Source organism: Canis lupus, chromosome 10 (genome assembly GCF_048164855.1).
Source record: "Canis lupus baileyi chromosome 10, mCanLup2.hap1, whole genome shotgun sequence".
Lineage (NCBI taxonomy): Eukaryota > Metazoa > Chordata > Mammalia > Carnivora > Canidae > Canis > Canis lupus.
This window is the reverse complement of record NC_132847.1, coordinates 67,201,671-67,229,184: the sequence shown is the minus strand read 5'-3', so window position 1 is coordinate 67,229,184 and position 27,514 is coordinate 67,201,671. Positions and strand designations below refer to the sequence as shown.

Genomic DNA, 27,514 nt, shown 5'->3' with positions numbered 1-27,514 from the left:
ACGTTGATGAATGCGCAGTTGGGTCAGATTGTAGTGAGTATGCTTCCTGCCTGAATACAAATGGATCCTACATTTGCTCATGTATCCCACCCTACACAGGAGATGGTAAAAACTGTGCAGGTAACTAGTACATGTATCATTGGGAAGTTTATTAATTTTTTATTTAAGTATATATTTATTTCAAATGTATGTTATTTAAAAAGACATCATTTTCAAGTGCAGAGGGCAGGTAGAGAAGATAAACCATCTTTAAAAAGACACATAAGTAATAACTAAAGGAGCTTTAAATTAGCATTGTGCCCTTCCCAACTTCCCAATCTCTAAAAAATAAAACTGAGAACCAACCATATCACCAGAAAGTTGAAGCAGTGTCCATATAGTACAAGAATCATAGAGGGGATTTAGAAATACAATCACTGGCCTCTATGGCCTCAGTCAGAGCAAAAAAAAGATACTTCACCATCAGTGTGTTTCTTCTGCCTCAGCCACACAGAATTCTATTGTTGAAAAGAAATGGACATCTTGCCATATCACGTCTCTATATTTTGTGATAACTTTGATCAAACAGGCCATCTCTCAACTCACTGATGTCATTCTGCATTTATTGTGAGAAAGCAACTCCCATAAAATAGAAAGTAAAGACGAATTCTCAAAATCAAGTCTTATAATGGCATTCACTTTTTGAGAGGATTCATTTAAAGTTCTTGGCAGAGGAGGCGCCTGGGTGGCGCAGTTGGTTAACCAGCCGACTCTTGATTTCAGCTCAAGTCATGATCTTAGGGTTGTGGGATCGAGCCCCGCATCAGAATCCATGCTCAGCACGGAGCCTGCTGGAGATTGTCTCTCTCTCTCTCCCTCCTTCTGCACCTCCCTCAATGTGTGCGCTTTCTCTCTCTCTCTAAAATAAATAAATAAATCTTTAAAAAAAAATACTTGAAGGCCTTGACTGATGGGGTGCCTGGGTGGCTCAGTATATTAAGCATCTGACTCTTGATTTTGGCTCTGGTCATGATCTCAGGGTCGTGAGATTGACCCCTGCATCAGGCTCCGTGCTGGGTGTGGAGCCTGCCTAAGATTCTCTCTCCCCTGAGACTAATGATGTACTATATGTTGGGTAATTGAATTAAAAAAAAAAAAAAGATTCTCTCCCCCTGCTCCTCCCCCCTCAAAAAAATAAATAAATAATTTTAAAAATAAATAAATAAATACAAATAAAGTCCTTGACTCATATGGCCAGAATTACTTTCAGAAAGATTGAATCAATATATCTTCCCTTTTTGATAATTCAAGTTTTATAATTACTCATATCCAACTCTAGTCCTAAATATCCCTTTAACTTACTTCCCTTCGTAGAAGTGGTGACCAACCCCTAAATTTGCACATAGTAGGGATTTCTGATTCATAGTCTGATTAGAAAGGCAGGCTGAGAATTTTTTTCCATCTCCTTAGGATACAGCTTTACATCAATTTGACAGAAAGCCAGTTGCTTTTAAAAAGTAGGCGTGAAGGTGAGGGGAGATAGGAGAAGCTAAAGTTCTTTTAATAAATGCCCTGGCACCACCCAATAAACACCTCCCTTTCGGCCACATAAATTTTGTATATTTTTGTTAGTCATTGTGTTTCAAAATATTGTAGTTTGAATGCCTGTTAAATGTATGTTCTGCTCTAATGTCCAGTGTATCCCAAACCCTCCTGTATCTCCCTTCAAAAGCTTTTTTTATTTTTTTCCCACAAGATTCAACTGGTACTTTAACTGTAGTGAAATTATTTTGCTATGAGACCTTGCATGGTTGTGTGAACACCCACTTATTGTCCCACAAAAACTTTGTCCTCTCTTTCAAGAACCTATAAAATGTAAGGCTCCGGGAAATCCAGAAAATGGCTACTCTTCTGGTGAGATTTATACACTGGGCGCCAAAGTCACATTCTCATGCAAGGAAGGATACCAGCTGGTAGGAGCCACCAAAATCACATGTTTAGAGTCTGGAGAATGGAGTGATCTGTTACCATATTGTGAAGGTATGTTTCACAAGTTCCCCATGTTCATGGGTGTCTGGCAATACTAAACATTTAAGATATAGACATGTCACGTGTTAGGTTGTATCAATATTCTTTGTATTTAAAACCCAACTCTTAGGCTCATTTTTAAAGGCAATCAAGGTAACCCAGAGCTGCCCTTGGATTACTAAATGTGTGATTTCTTCTTTAAGATCCTAACAGAACATAGTATAACAATATTGGTCTTCCAGGTTTCATTAATTTCAATTATGTATATTATATCAAGGCAGATCCATTTGTGTGTCTTCTTTCTTTACAGAGCTGCTTTACTTATAAATGTCTATAGCCAATAGCCCAGCGCTTCAGTGTATAATTTGAATAAATACATCCATTTTCTGTGAATTACCCTGAAAGTTTTAAACAGGATGACCTCATAGTTTTTAATAAAGAATATTATTTATGTAAAATAAATTATTGCCATAAGGCAATAAACTTCTCGGTAATCTTAATTTTGACATTTGGATAAATAATGGAAACTTTCTATTTTAAGGCCATGTATTCATCAATTGGAATTAGCACCTTAAAAAAAAAAGGCAGCTCTTCATTGGAATTAATAGTGACATAAAGGTTTGATACAGGCAGTACTTTTATAAAATATGCTGGAAATTGCACCCTGTAATTTTTTTAAATAAAAAGTCAACTATGGTTAAAAAAAAAAAAAAAGCTTCTTGTGCACACTGTGAAAAAAGCAATACATACTTCTTTTGTTTCTCTACCTTGTAGCTGTTTTCTGTGGTGTCCCAGCTATTCCAGAAAATGGTGACATTGATGTATCATCATTTACCTATGGCAGTAAAGTAACATATAGGTAAGTGTGAAGGTTAAAACTACATTGTAAAAGTCATTGATGACATGCAGGCTGTGATATAAAACTGAAAGAAAGAAGAAGATTCTCAGAGGATGGCTTTTAATTAATATGGAATTACTTAAATTATGTGTAGGATGAAGGAATCAAGTTCCATAGCCTAATGGTGATAGTCCTATGTAGAATCCTTAAATCCTCTGACAAGTTCCTTATTATTGTCACCAGCATCCTTGAGGAGCTTTGAGAATGGATGCAATGGAGGAAGGTCCTGGAAACTAAGGAATATTCTTGGTTATAAGCTGGAGCTTTGGCTCTAGACCCATTATCTCAAGTACTTACACCAAACCAGAACATTCTCAGACTCAGAATTTTCTGTTTGCAGCTACTAATCCATGACATAAACTGGAGGCAAGCCAAATTCTTAATTTTTCTACCTACCACTCACCAAGGTCCCTATGGGGAAGATGTATTCAACCTTGAAAAACAATAATTTCAAAGCATGATTTCAGTAGAAAAAAGAAACAACTCTTCCAATAAATTGTAAAGTGTGAATTCTCAACATTTTTAAAGGTCTTGGCACTAATAAAATTATGCAAAATAAAGCAAATTATATTCAGTAACCTCCCTTTATCCTCTTTAGGTGTAATAAAGGATATACTCTGAATGGTGCTAAAGAATCTTCCTGTCTTGCTAGTGGTTCTTGGAGTCATTCTCTTCCTGTATGTGAACTGGTCAAGTGTTCTAGCCCTGAAAGCATAAATAATGGGAAATATATTTTGAGTGGGCTTACCTACCTTTCTACTGCATCATATTCATGTGAGAGTGGATACAGGTAATGTCCATAGACACCAGCCAAGCTTCTAAAATACCCTATTACTCATTACTTACTCAATAGGTTTCATTTATATGTAACTAGCTGACTTTAGACACAAGTTTCTAAATGTAAAAGATATTCTCAAATTAGTATGTTTCAGGAAGACCAGCTTATATAGGGAAACATTTCAGCTAACTTTGACTCTGGGAGCACTAATTGAGTCACTATAAACATTTAGTCATTAAACACGAAAGCAAAAACATGTTTGTGAGGCCTACTACAATATCTGGATTTTTTTTTTTTGGTACATAAGTTACCATGCTTATACTGAACATTGCATGGGATGTTGCAAAAAGCATATCAGGGCAAGGGCCCAGTTTCTTAATACCGCATGAGGTTGATTAGATCAACAGTGTATGCATGGGTGTATGTGTGTGTGTGTGTTCAAATAGAAGGGACAGTAGGGACAGGCTGTAGTCAGAAACTTGGCCAATGGGATCTGAAGTGAAACAGATGCAGTGAAGAGGAAGTCAAACATAACAGTCAGAATCAGGTAGGCAGACAAAGGTGGAGAAGCCACGCCACTGGGATGCGAGGTTTGTGAAGTGAAAGGAAGAACAGAGGTCAGAGTCATGAGCAACAGAGCGCAGGTGCCCAGGCTCAGGACAAGGACAGTGTGCCCTTTGACCTCAGCCACTGTGACTTCCTGGATGTCTCTCTGCTCTCACCGGATCCCAACCAGCCTATTAACCCCTTCTCACCCAGGGGCTCTGTCTGTGAGGTCTGGAGCCCTACTGCACCCCCAGGGAGCACATTTTATTTTGCAGCCCTTGTGATGTGGGTTTAGCCCATTCATTGACGGAAACGCTCTGGAGCCTGCTCAGGTTCCCTTGCTCGGATAGAATCAGCTCCATGGCAGTGGATAATAGCCGTTCTTTCCCAGCTTACAGGGCCCTTCTGTCATCGAATGCTCGGCCTCAGGCAGCTGGGACAGAGCGCCACCTACCTGCCATCTTGTTGTCTGTGGAGAGCCGCCGGCCATCAAAGACGCTGTCATCACCGGAAGGAACTTCACTTTTGGGAACACTGTCACTTACACCTGCAAAGAAGGGTGAGTGACCCTGCAGGAGAAAGAAGCCTTGGGAGCCCCAGGGAATGGACGTGCCCCTAACCATGGGGATGGGCTCCGTCGAATACTAGATCAGGTTTCCTGGCCTCCAAAGCCAGAGAGAGCTTTATGCTCTTATTTCCTGACAGCGGAGACGGAGCATATAGTCTTCTGTGGTGACAGTGTTTTCCTGGAATTAGAGTAATTTATCACAGTAGGCCTCGAATAAGGGACAGTGGGCAATGCAGTGGAAACCATCTTTATACTTAAAGATGCAAAAAAGGACACTTGATTAGGCATTTGTGTATTTCTGCAAAACTGAAGGCAAGACTCTGAGTCATAACCTAAAGATGACGTGTCCACAGGAGAACAAAGATAATAAAATTCAGGTTTTTATATTTTGAATGATCTCATTTCATTCAGAGGTAAAATGTGAAAAGCAAGGAAGCAGATCACAAGGAGCTTTCTAACTCACCGTCTCATTCGATCCTTACAAAAGTCCTACGAGGTGCAGAGAAAGGGGAGGGGGGGCCTGGGGTGGTGGTCTGCTTTGTCTCAAGAAGGTGATAAGCAAGTGAGAGTAAGTGAATCCCAGGACCCCTGATGTGCATTTCATTGATTCCCGCTGCACCGCCCCCCCAACCCCCGTGCTTCTTCAACAAATATTTTCACCATGAATAGTGCTTTCGTGCTCCAGATTTGACCACAGGTGTTTTTGACATAGTTGGAAGCAGCACTAGCAGAGAGTTGCCACCTTCAGGATTTACAGCTCAGCTCTGTCCTTTACTGTGTGGCTTTGGGAAAATTGTATAGCCTCTCTGTGCTTCGAGTGTACTATATAAAAACAATTTCATTAAAGGTTCATACTAACGGATACTGTGAGAAATAAAATGCCTAGTATAAAGCCTGGCCTACCCAGGTTAAAAAAAAAAAAGGCCTTCATTAATTCAACCAACCTTGCCATTATTATGACTGAAGCCCAAATGAGAGGGTAGTTTCTACTCTATCATAAGAGTTGAAGTTCCTTTCACTTGGATAGAAGACAGTCCCGGTCATACAAGACTGCCAGCAGGTGGCGACAGTTCATTTTTTTGGGGGGTTTTGTTTTTGTCTTTTTGCAAAAAGCTTCTGAGAATCAAACACTTGGTTAAATAGTTGATGGAAATCCCAAATCTTAACACCTTCTGAAGTGAAAAAGAAATCTTTAATATTAAATTGGAGGAGGATGAGTGAAATAGGAGAAGGGGATTAAAAGTATGCTTATCTTGAGGAGCACTGAGTGATGTGGAGAATTGTTGAATTCTTGTACATACACCTGAAACTGATAGAACAACACTGTGTGTTAAATGTACTAGGATTAAATAAGTAAATAAAATGTCACTGCAGGAGTTAGCTTTTGATGGCTCCATCTCTATCTGTCCCCCACAGTTTGACTCCTTTAAAAACTGCTTCCCAACGAACTGCACAGGAGTATTTGAGATTAGTCATCTCAGTGTTGGTGAAGTCTTATCAACTATACATGTTCCAAATAACAGCTAGATCTTGACAACTTGTGTGATTTTTTTCTGCTTGAACAGGGAATGCATTATCACCATATAAAACTTCCAAACGAAAAAAAATAAAAAATAAAATAAAACTTCCGAACTGCACAAGAGTATTTGAGATTAGTCATCTCAGTGTTGGTGAAGTCTTATCAACTATACATGTTCCAGATAACAGCTAGATCTTGACAACCTGTGGGATTTTTTTTCTGATTAAACAGGCAATGCATTATCACCATATAAAACAAGAAAATGGAAAATATCTTTTAAAACATTATCCAAAGATAAACAGTGAGGTTAGACTATGTTTCCTCTCAGAATTCTGTCTTTAGATATATTTTTAATATTAGAGATCATGCGATAGATACAAATTAATATTTTTCTTCTTTTCTTTACAAATCATTCACCTAAAATATATCAAAAGAGTTACAGTTCTGCCTAATGTTAGGTCTCTATGTTGTACAAGAGGGTTTTTTATTAAAAGAAGCACTAAAGGCACTAATTAAAATTACAAGTCCATACATTTGTAGAGGGTTTTCCATTCTCAGAGGACTTTCACGTGCATTATCCTATGTGCTCCCTACTATAATAATGGAAGCTTGGCAAAATAAATAGTATTCCAACCTGAGGTATTAGACCACATTATCCTGCATATTCCTTCTGGTCTCGGCAGGCAGGCACTCTGTGGGAGCTTTTCTCTCATCGAAAAAATGGAAACCAAATCTACCCTCCTAAATCACATACCTGTTAAAAGGAATGAGAACAGTCTTATGAAAGTGCTTTATAGATCCATGGAGTTCTAGGTACATATATAGCTTTATTTTCTCTGTCATCATTATTGCTATATACAGTGATGACACTTTAATAATTTAAGGGGAAACTATCTTAAATAGTTAACCGAATTAAGAGTTCTTAAATAGTTAATCAAACTACTCAAATTAGTAGAGAGTATCTATAGTTGCAAATCAGTGCCACCTACATTTTGTTCTAAAAGAAAAAAAAATCAATAGCTATTAAGAGAAAATTTCTCTGTTTTTTTCTGGAAGTAACACTTTTTAGTGAGAGGAAGAACAGTGACGCCCTTTGGCAATATCCCTACTCCACTTTGGGGTGCTACGAGGATGGCCGGACTAGAAAGAAAGCCCTTGTACTCCTCTTTTTTTCTGGCCAAATAGCTAATGAAGCATTTGAAATATATAGGAACACAGAAAAGGTAGTTAATTAATCTCTACTTAAAGTTACCTGAGTATCCTTTTTTTTTTTCTGTTTTTGAGATTTATTTATTTATTTTAGAGACAGAGCACAAGTGGAAGGGGCAGAGGGAGAGTGAGAGAGAATCTCAGACGGACTCCGTGCTGAGCTTGGAGCCCAAGGCAGGGCTCAATCCCACGACCCTGAGATCACAGCCTGAGCCAAATCTAAGAGTCGAACCCATCGCTGACTATGCCACCCAGGCACCCCCCTGGGCATCCATTCTTGAGGGAAAAGCACATGTTTAATATCTGCCATAGTTCTGCTAGCTCTCTTTTTATCAAAGGAATATAGTATTACAAATAAAACAAGAAGCCATTCTCACCACCTTCCCATCCTCCTCAAAGTAACAAATGTGCATTTTTGTCCTTCCATATCTATGTCTCCATAAACTTTCTATTGATTTTTGTGTTTTAATTGCTGTATATGTGGCGGCTTTGTACTATCCTTTTGAAGTTTACCATGTTTTGTGGGTTTTTTTTACATTTTTCTCTATGGATGCATGTAAATCAACAGAGTTCCTTTTAACTGCTCTATGGTATCCTTTGGAAGAATGAGCTATCTGTAAGTTACCCATTTCCTTACTGGTAGAAGGTTAATTTGTTTCTACCTTATTTGCTGATGTAAAAGTTCTGAAATAAATGTCTCTCACACATGCCTCCTGGTACATGTAAGTTAAGACCATCTCTGGCCCACATACCCAGAGTAGAAGGTGTTGAGTCATGAAATATGAATATTTTAAGCTTTATGAGATAGTACTTGATATTTATCAGTTGTTTTCTTTATATTTTATTTTGTGTGTGTTTCAAATTTAAGAAATCATCCTACCCCGAGGTCATACTGAATATTTTTGCCTCTCCTGAACGACTCAAATATCTTGGAAAGCACAAATTTCTATCCTCTCTCTCTTCATAAACATCCTATGACCATCTATATTTTGCTTTCCTCTTCTTTTACAACTTCTCAAATTAGTCATTTTTTAATATAGCCAGCATTTATTTAGATTTATTCGCAGGTTTATTAATCTCTCTTCATCACCGTTGCTTTTTGCATCTCATCCCACCCTTTGGAGTTTAACAGTTCTGCTTCCTGAAGTATATCCATTATGTATTTTTTTCCAGTAAGAATCAGCATAAATCTTTGTCTGAAACTGATAGTATTTTTCTAGAACACAGATTCATGCCAGAGACTCAGCTATTAATCTGTTTCAACTCCAGAGTTTTATTTCCTATCATCTCCTCTTCCCTTCTCCGTCTAATCCGATGGCAGTCACAGCATTGGATCACAGGCTCACTTCTCTGTTGTTAATTTCCTCTTTATTTCTAAAGAAATGTGTGCATCTAAAATAACTTGTTATGTTTCATCAAGTGTGATATAGGGAAGGTTTTCAGATTATGGTATAGCCAGAACTAGTTTTCTCTCTTCACTCCTTTTCTGTTTCTTTCCCCTAAGGAATTGATTGGTGTAGGCCAACATGCTCTGTGTCTGTTCTATTCTGGGATGGGATCACTGTATTCAAGTCATGGCTTTTGTGCAATGGGCCTATTTGTGCAATGGACCTGCCTTCTCCTTTGGCTTCCTGAGATGCTGTTGGCCTGAAACGAGGATTAGGGCCTCTTTGCCTCTCCAGCCATTTCAACTCCCACTGCCCTGCACACTCTGTGAGCCACCCCAGCCTGCTTCTCATGTGCACACACACATTCTTACTTTGGTCCCAATGTTGTTTCTTCTCATATTGGTGTTGTGCTTTGCCCTGACCTTCCCTTGAAATAAGGGGAAAAGAATCGCTCTCAACTTCAGGTTGGAAGAGCAAATACTTTAGGAGACACGAGTAGTAAGATAATTGCCAGGGAAGGAGAAAAGCAAAAAGTATACCTCCTGCCCCTAAAATTGGCCTTCCACCTTTACCTGTTACCAAAACACAGGGCTGGAAGTTTTCAGCTGTTTGCCCAAATTAATAAAGTGATAACTTGTTTCCCATTTCCCTTTTCATCCTTATGTGTTTACTCTCTTGGTGAGAAGCTCAGAGGGAAGGAAGGGTCATCAAAATCCTAAAACCCTCATAGAAGGTTCCCTTTGATTCTTCTTAAATGTAGATTTTTAAATGCAATTACTGAATGTACTAAGATAAATTTTTTGATCATTTTTAGCTGAAAACAGAATTAACTGCTGACACTGATATCTACTTTCCATTGCTTTAAGTTGCAACTCTTTAAATATCTAGTATGCTGCTCTTTTAAGGCTCTTAGAAGGTTCTTTTAAAAAGAGAGGAGCTGATGATCCACTGGGGAGCTCTCTCATAAAGCTTCCCACATGCTCATTAGTTGGCTTCCACTCAGTGTGTCAATCAAATCACTGAAAATTGTATCTGAAGATTACTCTGCCCATTTTCAAAGAATTTTTCATTATTATTCCAGAAATATGCTAATGAATTGCTGCAAGTTCATCCTGAAATATGTCCTTCTGTAGTATCACTGTAATATCAATGGGCCATTTTTCTTTGGAGTTATGGCATAGGACAATTTGTTTTATAATGTGTATGGCCTGATTTTTTTTGAAGGGAGATTTTATTTTGTTTTATTTTATTTTATTTTATTTATTTATTATTTCTTCATGAGAAACACATAGAGAAAGAGGCAGAGACATAGGCAGAGGGAAAAGCAGGCTCTCTGTGGGGAGCCTGATGCAGAACCCCATCTCAGGACCCTGGGATCATGACCTGAGCCGAAGACAGATGCTTAACCACTGAGCCACCCAGGTGCCCCTATATGGCCTGATTTTAAATAATAGTCTGCAATAGCATTCCCAGTGTCTCTTGAATGAGAATACAAAATGCCACAGAATAAAATTAAATATTCCAGCATTTTAGATTTGTACCAGTTCCAGTTTTTCTGCTTTGGTAGCCAATGTTTATAGGATGAATGTCATCATCTCTACAAAACTTTATCATTTTTTTAAATGATTCTTTTTTTTTTTTTTTTTTTTTGAGACAGAGCGAGGAAAATTGTGTGAGCAGGGAGGGGCAAAGTGAGAAGGAGCAAATCTCAGGCAGACTCTACACCCAGTGTGGAGCCCAGTTCAGGGCTCACTCTCACGGCCCTGAGATCATGACCTGAACCAAAGTCAAGAGTCAGACACTTAACCAACTGAGTCACCTAGGTACCTCAAATGATTCTTTTAAACAAATAAGCAGGTGAAATATGTTCTGCAGATATTGTAACACACCCTGAGATGTCTAACATAAGGAAATAATACAGCACTTGGTTCAGAGGCCAGTCATAGTTCAATTTAGGCAATAGCTAACAATTCCTCACTTTTTGTCATTTGGAAAATATGTACTTCTTTACCACCTTCAAAGACTAACTGATGCATTTTGGAAGATGGTTATTTTTAATAACCCTTAGTTGCCATCTTAACTGAGTACTTCATCTAGTCTAAGGTTCTGGTTCTACCTCTTGAAATCACTCAGTGTACATTTCTCTGTACCTGTGAAATCCCAGCCATTCAAGTTCACAGCTTGATCCTGAGATTCTACAAATGAATCAGTAGAGCCAAGTGGGAGGCTTCTGTGAAGGATCCCAGCCCTTCCCACAGCTCCCGACTGAGAAATGATCTCTCACTTTGGTGCAGGGAGACAGACATTTCAGCCAGTTCAGCCTCCTATCTGTACTTCTTTCGCATAAATGAACATGACTCTGAGTCTGTTCCTCTCAGAATCATTCTGAGCCTATTCCAGTAGATCTGTAGTCCATTTTTTAAGAAAGATGTTATTTATTCATTTGAGATAGAGCACAAGCAAGGGGAGTGGGAGAGGGAGAAGTGGGATCCCCTGCTGATTAGGGAGCCCAATGCAGGGCTCAATCCCAGGACCCTGGGATCATGACCTGAGCTGAAGGCAGACATCCAACCAGCTGAGCCACTTTCAATTATAGTACCCAAAGCTGAATATGCACATTGACACATGCAAGTTAGAATATAGCAGAGATAAAAATGCCACATCTAGGGGCTGACATATACACACATACAGAGACATTAATTTACTTCATTTTTCATCTTCTCTTTCCAAATAAATGAGTTTAGAAATGCAGTCACCCTTTCAAGATGCCGCCATTGACTCATTCAACTTACTCTCAATTAAACCCAAAGTCTTTCATGTGATAAACTGGGTTTTTCATTTGTGTGGTTTTTCTTTACTGTGAATATGCAGTACATTCCGTCTTATCTTTGTTAAATATTACCTTGTAAGATTAGAACATTGAACTGGATCGTAAACACCCTATTCCCCACCCTATAGTTATGTGTTGCTTATAAACTGATGGATGTGGGGTCTAAGGAGAGTTTTATGGCAATCATAAGAAATGAAACTCTCAACCAGGCTATTTCTATTAACCAGTATTCTTTAGATCATCCAGTTAATAAACCACTTAAATATCTTTCTGTTCTAGTGACATTTTGCCTGCTAAAATCTTATGAGAGTCCTTGTAAAAGAAGCTGTCAAAAACTATTTCCAGTTTACCTGTGCCTGCCACATCTCTATCCATCAACCACTACAACTGTCAAAACACACAAATCCTAGTGACTGCCACTTCCTTGTTCAGGTGTTCAGATGCTGTTCCTAATTATTTGTAAATTCCCCTTATGCCCCAGCCATATCATACTCCAAGCTCTTTGTTCATGTTATTTTTCTGTCTTGAAAAATACTTTTCCTCTCTTTTCTATTCTTCTTATCTCATGACTTTTCTACTCTTCTTATCTCATGACTCCTCAAAAGCCATTTCCACAGGGAAGGCTTTCTTTCCCTCTCCATTCTTCAGATAGAATTAATCATTTCCTCTTTAAGCAACTGCTATAGGTGTAAAGGGGCCCACAGTGCAGCAGCCAGTAGGTGGGGTAAGGAGGGCAGGATGGACATAGATGTGGAAACAAGCAAATGCGTTAGCCTTGCATTATGCACTAAGGAAGTGACTCCAGCCCATAGCATGATCCTTAAGAATTATTTAATGAAAGACTAAATGTCAAGAGTCTCTATAAATGGAACTTCTACTCAGAACACATTCTATACAGGAACAGTAGAATCTGGGATAATGGATTTTTTAATAATAAGATTATGATGCCTTTAGCATCTCGTATGTCTTCCTGTATCCTCCTAGACAGAAACCATTTAAAAACTTCTTAAGTTTGAATTCTAATAGAAAGAGCAGAGCTTATCCTTAACAATGAACCTGCAGCAGACCCTAATTAGAGACTGCACATAGTTGTCAGGGATGTCTATGAGTATTTCGAGACCTCTTCTGTCCAAAACAGGATATATGGCCATAGGTAGAATGCATGCACACGTTTCTGCTGATGCTCTTCTATTTTCTTGATCTGTCTGCTTCTTGTGGATCTCATGAATCTGGCCAGTGAGGGGGATGAACTCCAACCTCTCTATCATAGCAGATCCCCTATAAAACTAAAAGGAACCTTAGGGGAAATGTTTGCTAACTAATGACATAAGGATCTTTGCTGAAAGGTGGGTCAAATAATTTGTACTAGATGATTCTGCAGTGCAGTTTCCACAGGATACCCACAAATTATGATCCATCTCATTTTAAAAAGATAAAAGGAAGGAAACAGAACAATGTCAAGGAAAAGGTATAATTGTTGGAATCTGGTAAATCAAATTCAGATTTTTTAATTCAGTTGTATGTAACTGTGTGGCTCCGGACAGGTCTATTAGCCTGTGGAACCACCATTCACTCATCTGTAAAATGAAGAAATTAATATGTCTTAACAGAATTAAATTAGGTGCCAAATTATTTTAATACCCTTATCCTTCATTAGTATCAAAATGACAGATGGCTCAGGTGTTAGACTTTCCTTTAAAATTCTGTCATTTTTCTCTTCAGTAAGAAAGCGAGAACAAATCAAGAATGAATCACATGTAGTTATTCTAATACTACATATCGTAATATTTTGTTCTCCTGCATTGCAAGAGCACTTGAGAATAATTCAAGATTTTTGCAAGTCATCAATCTATCACCCTCTGTGGGAAAATACCTGTCAAAGGCAGAAAGAAAGACTGAGAGTTATTAAGCTAAATTGATTCATCCTTGTTGAATAGCAGAGCCATACACAGAACACAGCTCGAAATGCTAACACTCAGTTGGGTAAGGGTTTAGGAAACACAGAAGACTAGAATTACAATCATTGCTTTGCATTTCATTGAATTTAAGTAAATGCATGAGTTATGTGTGGGAAACCTATGTTTTTTTTAGTGCTTTTGTTTCAAATACTAGTGATGAAATCAACTAAAACCATCTATTGACAGATGACGTTCTAAATGTATACTGAGTCATATTTATTTTTAAAGAAATGTGAGTAATTTTTAGAGATCCTTAAATAGCAAAAACTTTAAATCCACTTCCCTTTCTAAACAAGCATAATATTAATATCAGGATGCATTTCTGTATCTTAAATGAAGGTCATTTGATCCTTACTAGTAAGCTCAGGATTCAAACAGTAAATATTTCCTTTTCTTTCCAAGTTTTTATTTAAATTCCAGTTAGTTAACATACTGTAAGTAGTGTCAATGAAAGTATCAGATGTAGAATTTAGTGATTTAATACATACATACAACACCCAGGGCTTATCGCAAGTGCCCTCCTTACTCCCCATCATCTGTTTCACTCATGTCCCCGCCCGTCTCCCCTCTGGTGACCATCAGTTTGTTTTTTATAGTTAAGGGTCTGTTTCTTGGTTTTTTCTCCCTCTTTTTTCTCCCTTATGTTCATTTGATTTGTTTTTTAAATTCCACATATGAGTGAAATCCTATGATATTTGTCTTTCTCTCACTGACTTATTTCACTTAACAGAATATTCTAGCTCCATCCATGTAGTTGCAAATGGCAAGATCTTGTTCTTTGTTATGGCTAATATTCCACTGTCTATGTATATACCATGTCTTCTTTATCCATTCTTCAGTCAGGGGACATTTGGGCTCTTGCAATAATTTGGCTATTGTTGATAATGCTGCTATCAACATCAGGGTGCATGTATCCCTTCGAATTAGTATTTTTATAAATCCTTTGGGTAAATACAGGGCAGTGCAATTGCTGGATGGGAGGGTAGCTCTATTTTTAACTTTTTGAGGAACCTCCATACTATATTTCAGAATGGCTGCACCAATCTGCATTTCCACCAACAGTATAAGAGGGTTCCCCCTTCTTTGCATCCTCACCAACACCTGTTGTTTCCTGTATTGTTAGTTTTAGCCATTCTGACAGGTGTGAGATGGTATCTCATTGTAGTTTTGATTTGTATTTCCCTGATGATGAGTGATGTTGAGGATCTTTCCATGTGTATGGCCATCTATATGTCTTCTTTGGGGAAATGTCTATTTGTGTCTTCTGCCCGTGGTTTAACTGGATTATTTGTTTTTTGGGGTGTTGATTTATATCAGTTCTTTATATATTTGGGATACTAACCCTTTATTGGATTTGTCATTTGCAAACATCTTCTCCCATTCCGTAGGTTGCCTTTTAGTTGATGTTTCCTTCACTACACAGAGCTTTTTTATTTTCATGTAGTCCCAATAATTTATTTTTGCTTCTGTTTCTCTTGCCCAAGGGAAGAAAAATATTGCTATGGCTGATGTCAAAGAGACTATTGCTTATGTTTTTTCCTAGGAATTCTGTGGTTTCAGGTCTCACATTTAGGTCTTTAATCCATTTTGAATTTATTTTTGTGTATGGTGTAAGAATGTGGTCCAGTTCATTCTTCTGCATGTTGCTGTCTAATTTTCACAACACCATTTGTCCTTTTTTCCATTGTGTATTCTTTCCTGCTTCATGAAAGATTAATTGACCATATAATTGTGATTTTATTTCTGGATTTTCTGTTTTATTCATTGATCTATGTGTCTATTTTTGTGCCAGTACCATACTGCTTTCATGATTACATCTTTGTAATATAACTTGAAATCTGGAATTGTGATGTCTCCAGCTTTGCTTTTCTTTTTCAAGTTTGCTTTGGCTACTTGGGGTCTTTTGTGATTCCATACATATTTTAAGATTTTTTTGTTCTAGCTCTGTGAAGAATGCTGGTGGTATTTTGATAGAGATTACATTAAATCTATAGATTGCTTTGGCTAATATAGACATTTTAGCAATATTTGTTCTTATCCATAAGCATGGAATGTTTTTCCATTTCTTTTTATCCTCTTCAATTTCTTTCATAAGTGTTTTATAGTTTCCAGAATACGTATCTTTTACCTCTTCTAGGTTTATTTCTAGGTAGCTTATGGTTTTTTGGTGCATTTGCAAATGGGATTGATTTCTTGGTTTCTCTTTCTGCTGCTTCTTTAATGGTGTATGGAAATGCAACACATTTCTGTACATTGATTTTGTATCCTGCAACTTTACTGAATTCATGTATCAGTTCCAGCATTTTTTTGGTAGAGTCTTTTGGATTTTCTATATAAAGTATCATGTTATCTGCAAATAGTGACAGTTTGACTTCTTCCTTGCCAATTTGGGTGCCTTTCATTTCTTTGTGTTGTCTGATTGTTGTGACTAGGACTTCTAGTACTGTGTTAAATAATAGTGATGAGAGAAGACATCCCTATCTGTCCTGACTATAGAGGAAAAGCTCTCAGTTTTTCCCCACTGAGGGTGATATTAGCCATGGAGTCTTTTATGTATGGCCTTTATTATGATGAGGTATGCTCCCTCAAACCCTTACTTAAGGGTTTTTATCATGGATGTTGTACTTTGTCAAATGCTTTTTCTGTATCTATTGAAAAGTTTTATCCTTTCTTTTATTAATTTACTGTGTCACATTGATTGATTTGTGAATATTGAACCACCCTTGCAGCCCAGGAATAAATCCCACTTGATTATGATGAATGATTCTTCTAATGTACTATTGGATTCAATTTGCTGGTATTTTATTGAGATTTTTTGCATCCATGTTCATCAGGAATATTGGCCCATAGTTCTCTTTTTTGATGAGGTCTTTATCTGGTTTTGGTATCAGGGTAATACTGGATTCATAGAGTGAATTTAGAAGTTTTCCTTCTCTTTCTATTTTTTGGAATATAGAAGAACAGATATTAACTCTTCTCTAAATGTTTGGTAGAATTCACTTCTAAAGCCATCTGGTCCTGGGCTTTTGTTTGTTGGGAGTTTTGGATTACTGATTTAACTTCTTGGCTGATTATCTGTCTGTACAAGTTTTTTATTTCTTCCTGTTTCAGTTTTGGTAGTTTATATGTTCCTAGGAATTTATGCATTTTTTCCAGGTTGTCTAATTTGTTGGTGTGTGGTTTTTCATAACATTCTCTTAAATTGTATTTCTGTGGTGTTGGTTGTTACTTCTCCCTTCTCATTTGTGAGTTTATTGATTTCAGTCCTTTTCTTTTTGATAAGTCTGGCTAGGGGTTGATCAATTTTATTGATTTTTTTATATAGTATTCTTTTTTTTAAAGATTTTTATTTATTTATTCATGAGAAACAGAGAGAGAGAGAGAGGCAGAGAGACACAGGCAGAGGGAGAAGCAGGCTCCACACAGGGAACCCGATGTGGGACTCAATCCGGGGTCTCCAGGATCATGCCCTGGGCCGAAGGCAGGTGCTAAACTGCTGAGCCACCCGGGTTGCCCAATTTTGTTGATTTTTTTTTTTTCAAAGAACCAGATCATGGTTCCACTGATCTGTTCTATTGGGATTTTTTAGTTTTCTTATGTATCATTTAGTTTTGCTCTAATCTTTATTATTCCCTTCCTTCTGCTAGTTTTAGGTTTTGTTTGTTCTTCTTCTAGCTCCTTTAGATGTAAAGTTAGGTCGTTTATTTGAGATTTTTCTTGCTTCTTGAGTTAGGCCTCTTATGCTATAAGCTTCCCTCTTAGTACCACTTTTGGTGCTTCCAAAGCTTTTGAATTGATGTTTTTCATTATCCTTTGTTTCCCTTTATTTTCTTATTTCTTTTTTTTATTTCCTGGTTGACCCATTCATTTGTTTAGTGGCATGTTATTTAACCTCCATGTATTTGTAGTTTTTCCAGATTTTTTTCTTGTGGTTGACTTCCATTTTTATAGTGTTGTGGTCAGAAGAGATGCATGGTATGACCAATCTTTTTTAATTTGTTGAGGCTTATTTTGTGACCTAATATGTGATCTGTTCTGGAGAATATTCCATGTTCACTTGAAAAGAATGTGTATTTTGTTGTTTTAGGATGGAATGTTCTAAATATATCTGCTAAATTGGTATGTTCCAGTGTGTCATTCAAAGCCATTGTTTCCTTGTTGATTTTCTGTTTAGATGATCTGTCCATTGATATAAGTGGAGTGTTAAAGTCCCCTACTATTTCTGTATTATTGTAAATTAGCTCCTTTATGTTTCTTATTAACCATTTTATATATTTAGGAGCTCCCATACTGGTGTCATAAATGTTTACAATTGTTAGATCTTTTTGTTGGATAGTCCCCCTTATTATGATATAGGGCCCTTCATCTCTTGTTACAGTCTTTGGTTTAAAATCTAGTTTATCTGATATAAGTGTTGCTATTCTGGTTTTCTTTTGATGTCCATTTGCATCATAAATGATAAATGTTTTTCCATCCCCTCACTTTCAATCTGCAGGTATCTTTAGGTATAAAATGAATCTCTTGTAGGTAGCATATAGATGGGTCTTGTTTTTTTATCCATTCTGACACTCTGTGTCTTTTGACACAGAGCATTTAATCAATTTATATTCAGAGTAATTATTGATAGATTTGTATTTAATGCCATTTTATTATTTGTTTGGTCATTGTTTCTGAAGATTTTCTGTGTTCCTTTCTTTGTCACTTTGGGTCTCTCCTTTCCACTCAAAGAGTCTCCTTAATATTTCTTGCAGGAGTGGTTTAGTGGTCACAAACTCCTTTAGTTTTTGTTTGTTTGGGAAACTCTTTATCTCTCCTTCTATTTTTTTTTCCTCCTATTTTGAATGATAGTCTTGCTATCATTGGATAGAGTATTCTGGCTGTAGATTTTTCTCATTCAGCACATTTAATATATCACGCCACTCTCTCTTATCTTGCCAAGTTTCTGTTGAGAGATCTACAGTTAGCCTTATGGGTCTTCCCTTGTAAGTTAGGGACTTCTTTTTTTTAATTTTTATTTATTCAAGAGAGAGAGAGAGAGGCAGAGACACAGGAAGAGGGAGAAGCAGGCTCTGTGCAAAGAGCCTGATGTGGGACTTGATCCCAGGACTCCAGGATCACTCCCTGAGCTGAAGCCAGACGCTCAACTGCTGAGTTACCCAGGCATCCCAGTTAGGGACTTCTTTTGTCTAACTGCCTCTGGATTTTTTCTTTATCACTGCATTTTCAAATTTAATTACAATATGCCTTGATGTTGTCCTGTCTTTGTTGATTTTGATGGGAGCTCTCTTGCCTCCTGGATCTGGATAGCTGTTTCCTTCCCCAGATTAGGCAAGTTTTCAGCTATTATTTCCTCAAATAAATTTTCTGTGCCCTTTTCTCTCTTGTTCTTCTGGGACTCCTGTGATACGAATGTTATTATGTTTGATGGAGTTACTGAGTTCCCCTAGTCTATTCTCATCACCCATAGTTGTTCTTTCTCTCCTTTGTTCTGCTTCCTTATTTTCTATAATTTTATCTTCTATATCACTTATATGTACCTCTGTTTCTTCCAGCCTTGTGTTCATTACATCCTGTTTCCAATCTCCAATATTGCATTTTTCATTTCTGATTGTTTTTTAACTCTTTTATCTCTGTGGTAAAGGCCTCCCTGAAGCCTTCCATTCTTCTCTCTCACCCAGTAAGTATCCTTATGATTGTTGTTTTAAATTCTCCATCAGGCATATTACTGACATCTGTTTCAATTAGATCTTTGACCATGACCTTATCTTGTTGCTTCATTAAGGATGAACTTCTTTATCTTGACATTATTGTTTAAGTCTCTGTCTTTTTCTCTGTGTTAAAAAAGCGTATTATGTGTCCTGATTTTGAGAGTAATGGCTTTTTGAAGAAATGGTTAGATAGTGCCCAGGGCCTGGTGCTTCAGAGATTGTCACTGCTGTGTGTTGTGTGCACTCTGCTGCTGTGTTTGGCTACTCTGTTCTTGTCTGCAGAGGTTCTCCTTGTGTGCAGTGGGCAGTTTAACTAGAGTGTGGCAAGTTTTAACTAGCTGTATTCTGGTCTGTTTGTTAAATGAGACCCTGATACTACTTCCACTAGAACTGAAGCCTCGCAGAACTCTAGCTGGGAGATATGGTGTAGATAGGGTCGACAGGTTTTCTCTCCTCCCTGCTGTGTGGGCACTGAGGCACACTTGTCCAAGAAGGGCAATACTGGCAGAGCACAGGGGCTTGGGACCTGGTATAAGAAGGTCAGGCAGCCAGTGTCGGCACAGTGCTGTTACCCACAGGTGGCTCTGTGTTTATGCTGAGGGGCAGGGTTGCAAAATAGAGCCTGCTGGCTCCTTTGTCCCTGGAGAGGCAACTCTGCAAATGCCACCTCTCACAGATGTTCTCCAAGAAGAGCAGTCTCCCCATGTGACCTAGGCGTTCCTCAGATGGTGCTACGTACTCCTGGGCTGCTTGCCTACCTTCTCTCCAGGAGTAGGGCAGCAGCCTCAGGTCTCTATACCAGCCAAGCCTGCCAGCCTTTAAAACTCCAGTGTTCAAGCCCTTCTATTTACAAAAACTCACAAAAAATCAACCCCTCTCATTTTCCCAGCCAATGGCTGTGGTGAAGTGTTCTCTGTGTGAGTTCCCCTGAGCACTCCCATTTCTCTCACCATTGTCTGAGACCAATGCTGTCTCCCCTCCACAGCACTCAGGATCTGTTTCTCCCCCAAACCATGTCTCTGCACTTCCTTGATATGGCCTCTTCTCCCCCTCTAGTTGTACAGTTTGTTCTATCCATCCTCAAGTCAATTTATTGGGTATTCAGAATGATTTGATAATTATCTAATTGTATTTGAAGGATGAGACGAGCCTGTAGAGTTCTCCTGCTATGCCTCCATCTTAATAAATGTTATTTTATTTTATTTTTAAAGAATAAAAAAATAAAGTCCTTGTTGGAAATATTAAAAAAATAAAAAGAATATACGAAGATACAAACATATTTTACTTAATTATTATTCCTTTCCTCCCAATCTCATAGCTACACCCTTGCTGGTCCCGACACCATTGAATGCCTGGCCAATGGCAAGTGGAATGGAAGTAACCAGCAGTGTCTGGCTGTCTCCTGCGATGAGCCCCCCAACGTGGAACATGCCTCTCCAGAGACTGCCCATCGGTTATTTGGAGACATTGCATTCTACTATTGTTCAGATGGTTACAGCTTGGCAGACAATTCCCAGCTCCTTTGCAATGCCCAGGGCAAGTGGGTTCCCCCAGAAGGTCAGGCCATGCCCCATTGTATAGCTCATTTCTGTGAAAAACCTCCATCTGTTTCCTATAGCATCTTGGAATCTGTGAGCAAAGCAAAATTTGCAGCAGGGTCAGTTGTAAGCTTTAAATGCATGGAAGGTTTTGTACTGAATACCTCGGCAAAGATTGAGTGTTTGAAAGGTGGGCAGTGGAACCCTTCCCCGATGTCCATCCAGTGCATCCCCGTGCGGTGTGGAGAGCCACCAAGCATCATGAATGGCTATGCGAGTGGAACAAACTACAGTTTTGGGGCCATGGTGGCTTATAGCTGCAACAAGGGGTTCTACATCAAAGGGGAGAAGAAGAGCACCTGCGAAGCTACAGGACAGTGGAGTAGCCCCACACCTACATGCCACCCTGTGTCTTGCAACGAACCGCCTAAGGTTGAGAATGGCTTTCTGGAGGTAAGAGACTAATGAGCAAGAGGTCCATGGCTCTCATCACTGACAGCCAGACCACTATGGCTAACCTGGGATTCAGAGGCAGAACACTGAACAGATTAATTGTTGAAAAACAGAAGTGGCTAAACCTCTAGCTGGTGAATATTAGAGAGAAGTCTTTTTAATCTATAGCTTTCTACCTTCTCCTAGCATATAGACGGTTGAAGTGCTTTGTAGCACTACCTTAGCCCTAACTATGAAGTTAGAATGAGCCAATTTTAATACAGTATTATTTTCCTTTATATAGAAGTCATCCCAAGATGGATGTATATTTTATAGAAATTAAGGCCCAATGGAACCTAGAGATAACTGGTATCATTTCTAATTTTTAGACAAAAGATGGGGTGAATCATCTATTAACTATAATGCAGTTTTTATGGTTTTCTTTCAGCAGACCTAAAGGTAGTTTCACCAGGACAAAGGGTGAAACTTTCATTTACTCCTTTCGCATTAACATGTGCCTAATATGTTTCTTCAAATTAAGGGCTATTTGAAAGAGACACTATTCTAATTAAATACTATGTAAAAACCCACATATACATAATACCTTTTCTCCTTTATATTCTCAAACAGCAGTAAACACTTGCTGTTTCACATCTTTGCTCTGCTGTAGTAGGGTTCCACTGGAAGAGCGTATATATAGATAAGTAGGCTTTCATTTGTTCATTTAACAAATATCTCTGTAGCTCCTACTGGGTGCCAGGTAAGCAGTGGAGAACTAGTATTTAACAATGCAGATTAGGTCTGTGATGGCATGGCACTTACATGTATGTAGGGTACCCAAGAAATAAATAAGTGAACAAAACAAAGAATTATGTCCACTAGAACAAGAAGTTCACTATAGCATGCAAGCTAGCTAGCCTTTACCATGATAAGTTTTCTTAAGGTTTTCATAACTAATTCATCTTTGGTACTGCCTAAAAATGACCTGTTAATCATATTAGTCACTTATTTATTTAAATGTTGAGATCCTGAGTATCAACTTTTTGGTTAGAAGATAAAATATTGCTTTTTAATTTCCCATCTTTATAGCCACAATTTTAAAATTTGTGTTAAGAATGAACACAAAACTTTGATAGCACTCTTTGGAATATATCCATGAAAAATATTTTATTTGCTTTTTTAAAACAATATTAACAAATAAATGTATGTTGTATGTGCATGTTTCCTTTTCGGTGGTTAAAGCAACGAACTAGAGCATTGCTTTGGTGAGCAAGATTTTTTTGAACTTACTAACTTATAATTTTTGGTAGTGATCCACCAAATCATCAATTTAAAACGATTATCTTTTACTTATTGTAGGCTCAGCCCAAGAATAAACATTTCTGTAGTGGGAATTACCTAATTTGACCCATCCTTTTCACTCACTAAAAGTAGAGTAGACCTATTAAAAAAAACAAAAACATAAATCCTTATTTGCTTATGTCTTAACTGATTTGTCTTAACATAGGCGTTTTAATCTACTTTTTATCATTCAATGTATTTAGTTAATTATATTGTTTTACAAATTATACTTAATTGTTTTCTCCCTATTATACAGCATACAACTGGCAGGATCTTTGAGAGTGAAGTGAGATATCAATGTAATCCAGGCTACAAATCTGTTGGAAGTCCTGTATTTGTCTGCCAAGCCAATCGCCACTGGCACAGTGAATCCCCACTGTCATGCGTCCCTCTTAACTGTGGAAAACCTCCCCCAATCCAGAATGGCTACATGAAAGGAGAAAATTTTGAAGTAGGATCCAAGGTTCAGTTTTTCTGTAATGAGGGTTTTGAGCTCATTGGTGATAATTCTTGGACATGCCAGAAATCTGGCAAATGGAATAAGAAACTAAACCAGAAGTGTGTGCCTGCCAAGTGCCCAGAGCCACCTCTCTTGGAAAACCAGCTTGTCCTAAAGGAGTTAGCTACTGAAGTAGGAGTGGTGACATTGTCTTGTAAAGAGGGACATGCCCTTCAGGGGCCCTCTGTCCTGAAATGCTTGCCATCACAGCAATGGAATGATTCTTTTCCTGTTTGTAAGATGGTTCTTTGTCTCCCACCTCCCCTCATTTCCTTTGGTGTCCCTGCTCCTTCTTCTGCACTTCATTTTGGAAGTACTGTCAAGTATTCTTGTGTGGATGGATTTTTCCTAAGAGGGGATCCCACCACCTCCTGTCAAGCTGATGGTACCTGGAGTTCTCCATTGCCAGAATGTGTCCCAGTGGAATGTCCCCACCCTGAGGAAATTCTCAATGGTATCATCGATGTACAAGGTCTTGCCTATCTCAGCACAGCTCTCTATACCTGCAAGCCAGGCTTTGAGTTGGTCGGAAATACTACCATCCTTTGTGGAGAAAATGGTCAATGGCTTGGAGGAAAACCCACCTGTAAACCCGTTGAGTGCCCAAAGCCCAGGGAGATTTCAAATGGCAAATTCTCTTACACACACCTGCACTATGGGCAAACCATTACATACTCCTGTCGCCGAGGCTTCAGGCTTGAGGGTCCCAAAGCCTTGACTTGTTTGGAGACAGGTGACTGGGATATGGATGTCCCATCATGCAGTGCCATCCACTGTAATCCCCCACAACCCATTGAAAATGGTTTTGTAGAAGGTGCAGATTACGGCTATGGGGCCATGATCATCTACAGCTGCTTTCCTGGGTGGCAGGTAGCTGGTCATGCCATGCAGACCTGTGGAGAGTCGGGATGGTCAAGTGCCATACCAAAATGTGTACCTGTAGACTGTGGTCTTCCTCCTCATATTGATTTTGGAGAATGTACTAAGGTCAAAGATGGTCAGGGACATGTTGACCAAGAAGAAGATATGATGGAGATTCCATATCTGACTCCTCGCCCTCCTCATCATATGGCAGCAGTGGCAACCTGGGAAAACACAAAAGGATCTCCTGCTACACATTCAGCAAACTTTCCATATGGTACCATAGTTTCATACACCTGTAATCCAGGATATGAACTTTTAGGGAGCCCTATGCTGATCTGCCAGGAAGATGGAACTTGGAATGGCAGTGCACCATCCTGCATTTCAATTGAATGTGACTTACCAGTTGCTCCTGAAAATGGCTTTTTGCATTTTACAGAGACTACTATGGGCAATGCTGTACAGTATATTTGCAAACCTGGACACATTCTACTGGGCTCGGACATGAGATTTTGTCTACAGAATAGAGAATGGAGTGGTACTTCCCCAAGGTGTGAGGCCATTTCATGCCCAAAACCAAATCCAATTATGAATGGTTCTGTCAAAGGAAGTAACTACACATACCTGAGTGTGTTGTACTATCAGTGTAATCCTGGGTACGTGTTGAATGGCCCTGAGAGGAGAACATGCCAACAAAATAATAAATGGGATGAGAGTGAGCCAACTTGCAGTCCTGTGGACTGTGGTTCACCTCCAATCTCAGCCAATGGCCAGGTGAAAGGAAACCAATATACATTCCAAAAGGAGATTGAGTATACTTGCAATGTAGGGTTCTTCCTTGAGGGAGACAGGAGTCGTGTTTGTCTTGCTGATGGACATTGGAGTGGAACCACTCCCATCTGTGTGCCTGTCAGATGTGTCACCCCACCACAAGTGGCAAATGGAGTGATGGACGGCCTGGACTATGGATTTGGAAAGGAAGTGGTGTTCCACTGTCAGGATGGCTACATGCTGCATGGTGCCCCAAAACTCACCTGTCAGTCAGATGGCAACTGGGATGCAGAGTTTCCTTCCTGTAAACCAGTCAACTGTGGCCCTCCTGAAGATCCTCCCCATGGCTTTCCTAATGGCTTCTCCTTTTATCATGGAGGGCATATACAGTATCAGTGCTTTCCTGGTTATAAGCTCTATGGAAGTCCTTCACGAAGGTGTCTTTCTGATGGCTCCTGGAGTGGCAGCCCACCTTCCTGCCTGCCTTGCAGGTGTTCCACACCAGTAATTCAAAATGGAGCTGTCAATGGGACAGATTTTGGCTGTGGAAAGGTAGCCCAGATTCAGTGCTTCAAAGGCTTCAAGCTCCTTGGAGTTTCTGAAATCACCTGTGAAGCCAATGATCAGTGGAGCTCTGGCTTCCCACGCTGCGAACACACTTCTTGTGGTTCTCCCCCAGTGATACCAAATGCATTCATCAGTGAGAGTGGCTCTTTGGAGGAAAATGTGATAACCTACAACTGCAGATCTGGGTATGTCATACAAGGGAGTTCAGATCTGGTTTGTACAGAGAAAGGGACGTGGAGCCAGCCTTATCCAGCCTGTGAGCCCTTATCCTGTGGATCCCCACCATCTGTCGCCAATGCAGTGGCAACTGGAGAGGCACACGTTTACGAAAGTAAAGTGAAACTCAGGTAAGACCATGGCTCTAGAGTCTCCAAAAGATGCAGGCAGGAGAATTGTAAAATAAAAAGTGCTAGGTCAAAAACTTAGCTAATTGGGAAAATACCATCTCTAGACTGCTCTCCAAAAACTGAAGCTTTTAACACTTGGCCTTATTCTATTCATAATTGTGTGGAAATCCATTGGCTACAAAAAATAAATTTCTACATTTTCAGATTGTAGTTCCTAAAATAATTATGATTATCATATTCTGTTGACCTTCATGAAACAGTGAGATCCTCTAGCTGGCTTTTTTATCTTTTAAGTCATCAGGCTCTTTTTCCTTTCAAAAGTCATGCTGGTAAATTTCTTAATGATATCACTTTATGGTTATATTCATACAAGCAGATATTGGGGAAATAAGGCAAACACTAAAGAATTCAGGTCAAAAAGGCACATACTTTCATTGATCAATATAAATAGGAAGATATCTTAAGGGAATTTCCAACCTATGCTATTTGAACAAACTAAACTAATGCACAAATAGTGATTTTTGCTGTAAAGTTCCCTCTCTACAATGCATTATTAAAAAGAAATTAGAGATATGGAATAAACTTATAAATTAAATTTTTATTGGAATAAATGCCCGTAAGATATCTCAACCCTCTAAATCAATGTAGATTTTAGTCACATCTTGGAAAGAATTATGGATTATCCTTCACATATTGGCTTCTTAGATTTTAATAATTCACTAGCTCTTCTTAAACATGCTTGTTGTGGACATTTTAGGCCTACCTTCATCTTCTCCTAATTGCAGTAAGGAGGAGACCCAAGGGAGTATCATCAATGATCAGAAAGCTGAAGACCGGTTGCTCATGCACTGAGAAGAAAAACAAAAATTATCCCTTGCTTTTGAAATACATTTTCAGTTTTCTATTTGGATGTTGATGTGTGAGGTATCTAGAAAAATCACATCACCTGTTTCTCAAGAGCCCCCTGTTTGCTATGCCTTGTCATGTTTGATTATGTTTTAGATCTTTGCTTGTAGTAAACAGATTACAAGTTTGTGAAACATGTGACTCCTATCTAGCTTAGTGAATTGTGAAATTTAAAAAATATATATACACTTTAAAAATGCTAATTAGCTAAATGGTTTAATTTAAAAGGCAGTGTCGTATAGTAGTGGAAGCATGGATTCTAGAACCAGAATCCCTAGGCAGGAATCTCAGTTCTGTTGCTTCCTGGGGAAGTTATTTAGTGTCTTTGATGTCAGTTTCAAATGGGAATCAAGATAACCAAATGGGAATCAAGATAAACATACCTACTCATAGGGTTGACATGAGAAATAAGTGAATTAATATTTGTGGAGCACTAGAACAGTGGCTGGAATTTAATAAGTTCCATGTAAACATATGCCAAATAAATAAATGCGAGCTTTAAAAATCATAGAACATTCTACAGCCAGGTTGATTTGAGTTTGAACACCAAATACTATTGTTACATAATAATATCTACTACTCAGGATTAAAAGATACCCTATATAAAGGACTTAGAACAGTGTTTGGCACAAAGTAGATCCTCAATAAATATTAATTGTTATATTCTCATTAGTATCTGAGTCTGTTTTGTACTACATCTAGAATTTTTTGAACTGTTAGCTATTTTCAGAATAAAAGTGAATTCAATGTTGATCTAATCTACAAGGGTAATAATTTCAAGAACATTTTTTAAAGACTTTATTTATTTATTCATGAGAGACACAGAGAAAGAGAGAGAGAGGC

General features: G+C 38.5%; 1 protein-coding gene across 3 annotated transcripts in view; it reads left to right on the top strand.

Moving 5' to 3' along the window:
- The window catches only part of SVEP1 (sushi, von Willebrand factor type A, EGF and pentraxin domain containing 1), a 181,887-nt gene that overhangs the window by 122,832 nt on the left and 31,541 nt on the right, over positions 1–27,514 (top strand). For 2 of the 3 annotated variants that reach the window (XM_072842318.1, XM_072842316.1), the window contains 7 exons: positions 1–120; positions 1,843–2,019; positions 2,782–2,866; positions 3,504–3,695; positions 4,621–4,788; positions 20,728–21,400; positions 22,977–25,765. In XM_072842318.1, the coding sequence (XP_072698419.1) occupies positions 1–120; positions 1,843–2,019; positions 2,782–2,866; positions 3,504–3,695; positions 4,621–4,788; positions 20,728–21,400; positions 22,977–25,765 (4,204 nt within the window). The remainder of the gene's footprint in view (positions 121–1,842; positions 2,020–2,781; positions 2,867–3,503; positions 3,696–4,620; positions 4,789–20,727; positions 21,401–22,976; positions 25,766–27,514) is intronic. The other variant, XM_072842317.1, reaches the window with a different exon arrangement.